General features: G+C 50.2%; 1 protein-coding gene and 1 long non-coding RNA gene across 2 annotated transcripts; both read left to right on the top strand.

Annotated features, from left to right (window-relative positions):
* Positions 1 to 1,282: 1,282 nt before the first annotated feature.
* On the top strand, positions 1,283 to 6,499 carry CEACAM18 (CEA cell adhesion molecule 18). The gene is made up of 5 exons (XM_043437136.1): positions 1,283 to 1,410; positions 2,627 to 2,983; positions 4,175 to 4,444; positions 5,719 to 5,994; positions 6,447 to 6,499. Exons 1-5 carry the CDS (start codon positions 1,359 to 1,361, stop codon positions 6,497 to 6,499), a joined length of 1,008 nt encoding a protein of 335 aa, XP_043293071.1. The 5' UTR covers positions 1,283 to 1,358.
* A 957-nt stretch (positions 6,500 to 7,456) lies between these two features.
* On the top strand, positions 7,457 to 9,383 carry LOC122420108. Its single transcript, XR_006263180.1, has 3 exons — positions 7,457 to 7,585; positions 8,678 to 8,740; positions 9,060 to 9,383. It is a non-coding gene; the product is annotated as an uncharacterized LOC122420108 (long non-coding RNA).
* Positions 9,384 to 10,975: the final 1,592 nt, after the last annotated feature.

The following is a 10,975-nucleotide window of genomic DNA, read 5'->3' as shown; positions in this document are numbered from 1 at the left end:
TTTTCTGAACTTTCTTGATGGGTGTGTCCAAAAATATATAAGCAAGCTTTTTCATCACCATGGCAGTTAGAATGGAAGGAAGAAAAGAGGAAACAGGGAGGGAGGAAGAAAGAGATTAGCTAAATCTCCAACAGAATTGCCTAGCGCATCCTGGTTCTTCTTATGAGACAGAGAGGTTCCAGTTCAGCCTATTAACAACCATAGAGTTACAAGCTACCTGGTTGGAACCAACATTTGAAGGAAGATCAGAATATTCTTTCAAATCTGAGGCTGATTGTGATAGTCCTGAATAGGTTCATCAGGTTTTTCTGTGCAAGCCTGAATTTTGTCCAATCAACAGGCTTTGGAAAAACCCTAGGAATCACATGATAAAGTCATCTAGTGATTGCCCAACCCTGATTGTACAATAAATCAGTTGACTGGTCTCTGGGTTCCTAGAGACCTCTCAGGCATTTCCCAGTTAGTGGCTTTCACCTTGGTGCTGGAGTCGCTGGCAAGTCTTCACTTATAAGCATATGAACTAACTGATAAGTTGGAGAAACCAGGGTGATAAGTTAGGCTGACTCTATTAAAGCGTGTCCACTCAAAGCAAAACACAGAGCATCTAAGTTTTATTCAGGGTCTTCCTGAGGACTATAGTCTGGGAGACAGCTCTGAGGAACTGCTCCAGAAAGGAAGGGGAGGAGCCAGTGTATATGAATTTGGGGGCTGGGAAAAATGTGTCATCGAGCATACATCTTGGTAACTGATCACAGCTCATCACAAAGAACAGATATACCAAGTTAATGATTTTAGTGCCTTTTTTTGCATGTGACTGATGCAGAAGTCATCATTCAGAATTTATGAAATTCATCACCAGAAGAATTCATGAGATTCTTCCTGGGTCATGCATATAGGGGCCCGGTTATCCAAATCACAGAGTGCTTCATCCTGTTTTTTCATCCGGAAATCCTCTCAGGGTTCACTGTTGCTGGGAGACAGCAGCAGGTAGTGACTGAAGCCTTGTACGACTAGGTGATGAGTGATGCTGTTTGTTCTCTTTTTGTCCTCAGGTGGCCCAATTCAGTTTTAAGAACAGTCAGTTTGGGATAGCAAAAATTCCTCATAATGATTATTGACATTCTAAGTTGCCATGGGTCCAAGGTCCTTCCTTGAGGTATCAAGTCCTAAAGATAATCACCCATTCAGCAGAGTGTCTCTTCCCCAGCCACTCCCACCTTGCAGTTCAGAGTCCACCCCTGAGCAGGAAGTGGGTGGAGACCACACCTGGGGCCTGAGAGGACGCGGGTCTGTAAAAGGGCACAGGAGGTGGCTGGGTCCCTGGAGAGACGCCTCCAGCAGGAGGACTGGAGGGGCTCATGGACCTTTCTAGACCCAGGTGCAGACTCTGGAGGGAACTGGTCCTTGTGGGTAAGACAGTGGGGCTAGCAGGATGGAGGTGGAGGAGAAGGGAGTGACCCAGGACCCTCAGCAGAACTTTCATGAACTCACACACCTGGGCATGGCTTGCCCAAGACACACACACACACACACACACACACACAGAAGTAACATTCATCTCTACCCACCACAAGGCATGATGATATTGAACCCCAACTCACAATTCCCAGCAATCACTTCCTCTGGGTTCACCTCCTCTGCCCTGATGCCCTCCACTGCCTCTGTGGCAGGACCCCTCCCAACCCCTCACTTTCCCCCCAAACACTCTGCTTCCTCCTGATACTGACCACTCTCGTGTTTCCCTAGTGGCCGCATACACTGTCCTCCAAAACCTCTAGGGTCCACACCTGGATCCCTGGAGCAGGGGGTCTCAGCTGTCTTTGCCTCCTCCATGGAGGCAAGGCTTAGGGTTCCCAGAGCAGCAGACACCTGCCCCCCCTCCATTTAGGAGATAACAGATACACACCCCCATTGGTGTTTGTGCCACTGAACCTAGATGATAAATCAAAGACAGTGTAAATCCTCTTGGGGGAGTTTAATCCCCCTAGATAACCATTCTGAGCCCTCCTGCTGGGCTCCACCCTGATCTCCGGGGAGCTGGGGACACAGAAGTGAATCAAGAAGGAAGATGGACATGGGGAGGAGGGAGCAGGGATCCGGGTGCTAGAAGTGGGGAAGAGTATGTGTGACAGGTCAAGAAGAGCTGTGTGTGTGGCTGGGGCACACAGTTAGGATGCTGTGTCTTCTGGTGAATGAATGAAGATGGTAAAGTAGGGTAGGTGTGACTCTAAAAGAGCCTGCATTAGGTCCTAGAGACCAGTTCTCTCTACATGTCTCACAAGCTATGCTAAGGGTTTGAACTTGTTGTGAGAACACTGGGGAGCCATGGAAGATACGTGAGCAGAGGGAGAGCAGGGTCACCTGTGAGGCTACATAAGGATCCACAAAACTGACCTGTGAGGATGGACTGGAGTTCAGGGAGGAGGCCAGCCTGGAACAGGATGATAAAAGAATGCACCAGGGCAGGGACTGAGGTGATGGAGAGCAGGGGAACAGACTGCCAAGTCCTTCAGGAGCTAGAAGCCCTTGACCCATTTTCCAAGGTCTCTGTGGATCACGGTCTGCATGTGTAAACCTGTGTGCATGTATGTATGTGTGTGTGTCTTTTTCTGTTTGTCTTCCTCAGCCAGTCTGCTGGCATGCGTGATCCGCCAGGCCTCCAGCCAAATCTACATCGCCCCGGATTCACTCATCGGAGTGGAAAGATATATGAGCTCACTGGCCATTGAGAACGCCCCTGAAGATGTTCAGGAATACAGCTGGCACCGGGGTGCAAATGACACTGAGGAAAATCTGATTATCAGCTACAACACCACATCTCATTCCAGGCGGGATGGGCCCATGTACAGCGGCCGGGAAAGTGTGTCCATTAGAGGTACCCTGAGGATCAGGAGGTCACAGTTAAATGACACGGGGAACTACACAGTGAGGGTGGACACCATCAATGACACCCAGAGAGCAACTGGCTGGCTCGAGATTCTAGGTGAGTTGGCAGCTGCCCCACCACCCAACTGCAGCTGAATTGGACTGGAGGTTTAGGGGATGGTGTCCCTTGGAACTCACACCGTCCAGCCTCCACCCACCTCCAGATGACACTGGGAGCCTTGGTGGATGGTAGCCCAGCTTCTCCCCAGAAATGGGATCCTCACTACCTTCAAGGGCTTCAGGTTCCCTCTCAGTGTATTAGTTATCTCCTGCTGTGTGACAAATAGCCTCAAACTTAGTAGCTTAAAAGAACACCCACTTCTGTGAGTCAGAAGTTCTGATGTGGCTCAGCCATTTCCAGCACTGAGACTCACAGGGTGTTGGCCAGGGCCGTGTTCTCACGTGTGACTCTGTCCACAGGATTTCACACCCTGGCTCTTTGCCTCTTCAAGGCTAACAAAAATCTCTCTGTCTAGAGAGGAGTCTAATACAACAAAGCTAATGATGACAGTGAGAGACAGCCCATCACCTTAGCCACATTCAATACGCTACAAGAAAGTCAGGAGCTCCACTCGCATTGAGGGGATGGGATTATAGAGGAGTTATACCAGGGAGTGGAGATCATGGGGCCATCTTGGAATTCTGTCTACTCCAATGAGCTCTTGGTGTTCCACAGGGCTAAGGCAGGACAGTATGGATTTTGAAGGCTGGAAGAACTTAGTTCACCTCTGACTCTTTATATACCATGTCACCTTTTGAGTCTCAGTTTTCTCATCTGTAAAATGGCAGTATTATCCATCGCTGTGGTCTGCCTTAAGGTTAGAGGCAGAAATTTGTAAAGAGAATGGGAACAGTTAATGGGAGGAATTGTTATGGAGAACAAACACCATCTCTCACTTTGAGTTCTATCTGCACTTCCTTTGATGGGGATGTCCTGGTTTGGGGGTTCAGAAGCAACCATCAGGCCACTGGACAATAGTAAGAACTCACAGTTATTATAATGGAGCCATAGAGATGGCTCAGAGCATTGGAAGACAGGCTCAGTAGAGAACCCCCATCTCGACTGCCTCATGCCCATCCCTGCTTCTCTGTCCCTCTCAGCCCTAGGGATGCTCTCTTGCCAGGATCCTAGGTCCTATCTTATAATTCTGGGCTTCTCCCCCAACATACCCTGAAATCCCCATTGGAGAGGAGCAGAGCGTGGGGAGACAGATCCAACCCCTAACCTTCTGCTCCCTGCTTCACCCAGAGTTGGAAATCCCGCAAATCTCAGTCAACACCACCTCCGTCGTAGATGGCGAGGATGCGGTGGCTGCCACTTGCTACACCAGTGACAGCCACGTCCAATGGTATGTGAATTATGTACCCGTGTCCGGCAATTACCGGATGACCATCTCCCCGGACAACAAGACCCTCGTCATCCGAATGTTCGGCCGCTTCGACTCACCACTTCAGTGCGGGATAGAAATTCTCCCAGAGCTCATTCAGAAAAGTGACCTCGTCTATGTGACAGTGGCCTGTGAGTGTTCTGGGGTTGTGAGAGTGAAGCCAGGGGTGGGGCTCAGGGTTTTCCCAGGGTGTAGCAGTAAGACCGGCAGAACTGGAGAGAGGGGCATGAGCCTCCTTGCAGACAGCTGCCCTGGGTTTGAGTCCCAGGTTTGACTATTTAACCCTTAGGCTTCAGAACCCTACTCACTGCTCAGAACCCTGGTCTCCACTCTGTTTAAAATGGGGGCCCTAATCCCTACCTCTCAGATTAGAAATAGTGTGAATTTGTGACACCTGTCTCGAGTCTTAATTTTTCAAAACCCAACTGTGCACAGGTCTTCAAATTCAGCTCCCTGATCATTTTATTCAGTTCTTCTAAATTTAGTAAAAATCATATTCACTTTTGCTGTTACTGGGATGGGATTGATTATACTCCCCTAAAGAATTTGGTTTTCAAGCTAAGTTATGTGTTTTATAGACACTCTGTTGAAGTCCTCCACTGCCCATCAACACAAATTGGCAACCCATTCAGACCTGCTCAAATTCTCTTGTAAATCCAAGGCACTAAACTTAGAAATGCAGTGAAACTCAGATTCTTTGAAACATTCCAGGACTGTTCACACTGACCAACTCTTTCACCTCTTTCAACTGGGAAACACATCAAGTCTAGCCTCATTATCACATTTAAATCTGGAATGACTCTTGCAGTGTCTCAGATTTCCTAACCCGAGAGCTGTGGACAAAGGGCTCATCATTTCTGACCTCCCGCGCTGCTCACTGGCCAGAGGTTCGGAACCAAAGCCAAAGACACCGGGGCTGCAAGCATTCAGGGAAATTCCTCCCAGGTCATAAGGGTACTTGCCTGGTCCTTTTGTAGGTCAACAGGGGGACTCGTGAATCCCTAAACCTCTCCTCTGAGCCTCGTTATCCTCAGGCATGAAATGGATCAAGAGTGGCTGTGATCACGTGGGTCGTGTGGGAATTGAGTGAGTGTGTGAATGTGTGACATGTTTAAAACATGCCCGGAGTGCAGTAGGTGTGATGCCTGCTTCTACTCTATGCCTATTTTATGTGAAGGGCAGCCAGGGAGCTGGGCTGTAGTACCTCTTGGTAACAGAAGATGCTACGGTTACTGTCATTGTCGTTGGCTCAGCTGCCCTAGCTGGGATGGATCTGGGAGTTTGCTTGGGGTACAGAGTGGGGGTATCTCAGGACTGGGGGAGGACTTCATGTGGACTGAGGGAAGGAGTCGGGACTCCCAGGTGTCAGAAGCATGGTTCCGGGGGTCCTGCCCTGTCTCTGCAGATGGGCCCTACAGTCTGCTGCTCAGCAGTAGTCCCACTGACTTCAACGGCATCCTGTCTGCTGAGATCGGCTCCCAGGTGGAGATGAAGTGCATCTCCTATTCCAGACCAGAATCCAAGTACCGCTGGATCCACAATGGCTCCCTCCTGAGCTTCTCGGAGAAGAACTTCACCCTCCCGAGTCTGACCTGGGACCAGATGGGCAGATACAGGTGCATCGCGGAGAACTCCGCCACCCAGGTCACCTTGTATGAAGAAGTCCATGTCCAGGCACCCTGTGAGTGCAGCAGAGGGCCGTCGCTCTCCCCAAGTCTCCCCACTTCTATGCCTCTGCCTGGGGGGTGCCTGTCATCAGAAATGTCCTCTTCAGCGTGTGTTGCCATGCTCACATTAGTCAGATGAAGTCCCCTTAACCTCCCAAGTCCAAACTGTCTCCTTTATGAAGCCCCCAGAATTCTCAGGTCAGAGTTGGAGCGAATTCCAGGGATGCAGGATCAGCCAACACTGACTGAGCACTTACTCTGTGCCAGCAGCCACCATTCTAACCTGGGTGACCCTCCAGCCTCCCTACAGAGTAAGTGACCTTTATCAGCATCACCTCCACTCTACGGGTGACCAAATGGAGCCACAGAGAGTTTGGGTGCTTTGTTCAAGGCTCCAGTTCTAATGGGCAGAGGAGGCAAGATACGAACCCTGGCCGTCTGACCTCATACCCTCTGCCCTCCACAGATCCTCGGGGCTGCTCTGAGATGAGGAAGAGCAAACATGCCAGGGGCAGGTGATGCAGGGGAGGTGGGGAGCTGTCCATGGTGTGGCCTCTGAAGCTGTTTAGGAAGGAGTCTGCATGTGGGGGAGGCACCTATTCAGGGACCCCACGCCCAATCCTCTACACCACGGAGAGAGATGGACAGGCTTGGGAGAGAGCAGTCATGCAGGGCCATGAAGAGCAGGCGCACTGGAGCCCAGTGACCTGAGATCAAATACCAGCTCTGCCGCTGCCCCCTGCATGAACAGGGGCAGCAGCGTCACCTCTCTGAGCCCCAGTTTCCCCCTTTGCAGTTTGATAGTGAGGGTTCTAGTCGATGGGGTTGCTACATGAGGGACATCAGACAGGGCACGAGAAGCTGTCAGCCTGGCTCAGAATGACGTGAGTGGACACTGAATGGGGGCTGGAGACATTTATTTCAGTCCCTCCACACTATTTGCTAAGCATCGAACAGATACAATTTTTGTGTATTTTTGTGTATGAATGATGCTTCAATTTACGCCATTTGACACCCACTGGACTATTAAACTTCAGGAGGACAGAGAGAGGTTAGGCAAGCACTTTGACCATCATTTGGCCCCAGTTTTTAACACGGTCCTGGCACACAGTTGGAGCCCAGTGAAGGAATCTCTGTGGAACGAGTTCATGACCCTGTGTATCCAGCACAGCCTGCCCTGCCGCCCTCTCTCCCCTCACTTGGGCTCATGCTTTTCCAGAGCACTTCTTGCTACCTGTGATGAAGTGGGATGTTTCTTTGCTTAATTGCTGACCTGCTCCATGTCCCAGCTAGAGAGTCTGCCCCATCAAGTCAAGAAGTTTCTTTTGTTCACTGCTGAGCCCCTAGCACTCAGAACAGAGCTTCACACATAGAAGAAGGTGCTGAGAAATCGTCAAAGAGCAGATGTGTGAGCATACGAAGGGATGAGCGAATGATGCTCTTGACCTCTCTGCGTCTTCTCCTCCTAGGGCACCGGCCTGTTGTCAGCAGAAGTTTCACCATCTCAGGATCCTTGTTGGTGCTTCTCATCATATTCATAGTTCTGGGCTTCACCCACTTCCTTGTGGTCCTGATCCGTGCCCTGTTCAGACATTACTCTACCAGGTACCTATTGCATTGGGCCCAGGGTGGGGCACTGGCTGGAGGCTCGAACTCAAGGGACAGCACATCCTTGAGAGGGTAGGCAGAGCCAGAATGGGGAAGGGACCAGCCAGGAACTGAGTATTCAGGGATCATCTGGGCAAACTATTAGATAACAAGGACACGAGGCTCCATTTCCTCACCTGTAAAGTGGAGGTGATGAAAGGACTGATGCTGAAGCTGAAGCTCCAATACTTTGGTCACCTGAGGCGAAGAGCCGATACATTGAAAAAGACCCTGATGCTGGGGAAGATTGAGGGCAGGAGGAGAAGGGGGAGACAGAGGATGAGGTGGTTTCATAGCATCACCAACTAGATGGACATGAGTTTGAGTAAACTCCAGGATATAGTGAGGGACAGGGGGGCCTGGCATGCTGCAGTCCACGGGGTTGCAAAGAGTCAGACACAATGAAGCAACTAAACAACAACAATAGCAGCAAAGTGGAGGTGATGCTGATAACAATCACTTACTCTGTACAGAGACTGGTAGTGTCATGCAGGTTACAGCGGTGGCTGCTGGCATGGAGGAAGTGCTCAGAAAATGTTGGCTCTCCTTATCTCCCTGGAATTTACCCCAACTCTGATCTTGGGACTCTAGGGACTTCATAGACTTGAACCTAGGAAGTTGTGTGACTTTGGGCAAGTGACTGCCCAAGCACCTCACTAAACTCCTATTCTTTCAGCCACAAAATATATCTTGTGTATCTGTTCAGGAAAATTTCTGTAAATGATCTACCATAGTGCCTGGCATAAAACAGATGTGAAATTCATCACTGTCAATTATCAGGCCAGGTAGTACCAATACCTTTTCCAGAACACCCAATCTGTTTTCCCTCTCCCCCGCCCCACAGCATTGCTCTATAGCGACCTTAAGACCTCAGAAATATTAAACTGTGCAGATGTTGGAGACACTCATTGTAAGGGGTAAGCTCCCAGATTCATAATCTCTCTTAGGAGTACAGGGGCTTGGAAAGAAGAAGCTGACCCCTCATCTACCCAGGACTCACAGTTTCCTATGGATCCCAGGTCTGACTTCTTCCCTAATTTCTCTCCATAGGGCAAATCGGTCTATATGACTGTCCGCCTCGGACCTGGAGGATAAAACCGGACAGGCAAGGAGGTGAGGCGGGAGTCTGAGTCCCCAGAGAGACGAGCTAGGCTGGAAGGGGCTCAGGGACTGGCTGGAGGGGACAGTCAAGCAAGGGACTCGGGCCAGTCACGCTGGGACTGGAGGTGGAGGCTCCCAGAGAACGTCTCCAGTCTGCTCCTAGGACCAGGGGGTGGTGGGAGGGTGGGGAACCCCAGGAGCGCATGGCTACTGACCACTCCATCTGCCAATCAGAACCAGCCAATGGGATGCAGACTGGGGCGGGGCTCTAATTCCCACGCCTCTTCCCCACCAGTAAATAGAATTCCAACTTCTCTACTTCCTTATCCAGACCCTGTGGGACCATCAGAGAGGCTGCAAAGATGCCCCATTGCAGCATCGCCAGTGACAGAGAGATGGAACCACAGCGCATGTCGGGTGAATGTCATGGTTAGAAACTTTGCTGGGCAACGATACTCACTAGCGTGCCAAATGTTCACAACTTGATGCCTAGTTAGAAACGCACAATACAGACCTGGGTCTGATAGGACCATGTTGTGAAAAGTATAGATTAGTTAATTGATGTAGGTACAATATTACAGTATGTGTACACACACACACATATGCTATATATATCCAGTGAGATGGTTGGATGGCATCGTGGACTCAATGGACATGAGTTTGCACAAACTCTGAGAGATAGTGAAAGACAGGCGAGCCTGGCGTGCTGCAGTCCATGGCACAAAGAGTGGAACACAACTTAGCAAGTGAACAACAATGATATCCACAACAACAATATCCACATATAGATATACCATATATATCTCCATATATGTAAATATCTGTGCACAAATTGTAGAAGCTGTTAACTCTTAACGGTGCTATCTAAATTTTCTTTTTGCACTTTACTGTCTGCTCTGAAGTGGTTTTTTTTTTTCTTCTCAAAGTGTATACGTTGTTTTCATATTTAGTATAAGAACCAATAAAATTAAAACAACATACGGTTTATTGAGACCTCATAATGCCGTGTCTGGAACGTTTCCTTGAGCTCTCTTCATGCATGTATCCAAAAATATCTCAGTCAATTTGCTCATCCCCATAACAGAATAGAAATAAGGGAGAGAGGGAGAAAGAAAAAGATAGAGAGACTCTCTCCTGGCGAGATCTATGGGCGTGTGGAGGCCCAGCTGATCCCCTGTGGTTGTCGCCTGCTCTCAGGAAATACCTGACTGTTTGAAGTTTCAGGAAGCAGTTAGTGCCGTTTCTGGGCACAATGCAGTCTCCTCGGCCCATTGCCTCAGACCTCTTCTTCCGTCTTGGGGTCCTCTAACCTTCATCTCATCTGTATCTGCCTGTCTCCGAGTCACTAGGTCATTCACTGCCGTTTCTTCAAGAAAAATCAAAAGTCGTCATGGGAGGTTATTTCGTGCAAACACATGGCCAAGGGGTCTGCTGGTTGCCTGACCCAACAACAGCCCATGAGGAAGAGACCCTCAGAAACCGGCAGGGGTGTGAGTCCCAACGCTGCCCCGAGAGGCTGTGTGACCCCGAGGCAGCCGCCTAACCTCTCGGAGCCTGGTTCCTCATCTCCATAACCTGCGCGACACTTTGCATTCCTCGGGATCCTTCAGCACACCTGGCGCAGAGCCTCACACCGGCCAGGTGCTTGGCAAAGGTCCCAGAAAGCCATACGTGTGTCTGATTGATTTTTAGAAGAAAGCTACTGTGAGACTCCACCGCCCAGCTGGGACCCAGCAAGGGCACAGGCGACCTCCCACACCCCGGTTCATTCCCCAGCCTGATTCAGAAGTGAGAACGCCTCCGGGACCTTTGAATTAATCCCTGGTATCATCTGGGGAGTGTGGGGGAGTTATTAATTCTCCTGTTCAAACCCGGAAGGCGTCCTGGGTGGGGCTGGCAATGGCCAAGCCTCGTCAAGTAAACAGGGACCTTCCTCTGGGAGGAGCGATGAGGTTTTTTATTTCATGGTGAGCGCCGGAAGGGAGAAGGAAAAGAGTGGGCGGGGCTTTCTGCCTGTCACTGCCTGGGTCCGCCCACCGAGCACGGGTCATCCCAGGACTGCAGCTGAGGGGCTCAGAAAAAGCTGGGAGGGTTGTTACGAATAGCGATTCAGGTGGAGGAGGCAACAGGGATCCCAGTCCTTGTTAGGAGAGAATCGGGACTGTGAGCTGCCGTGAGAAATTCTTCTGGATGTAAATTGTCAAGATTTGAGACGGGAACTGTCTGGCCCTGTCCCAGGCTGCCAGC

This window comes from Cervus canadensis, chromosome 18 (genome assembly GCF_019320065.1).
Source record: "Cervus canadensis isolate Bull #8, Minnesota chromosome 18, ASM1932006v1, whole genome shotgun sequence".
Taxonomy (NCBI): domain Eukaryota; kingdom Metazoa; phylum Chordata; class Mammalia; order Artiodactyla; family Cervidae; genus Cervus; species Cervus canadensis.
Note: the sequence above shows the minus strand (reverse complement) of the source record. Positions and strands in the feature narration are given on the sequence as shown.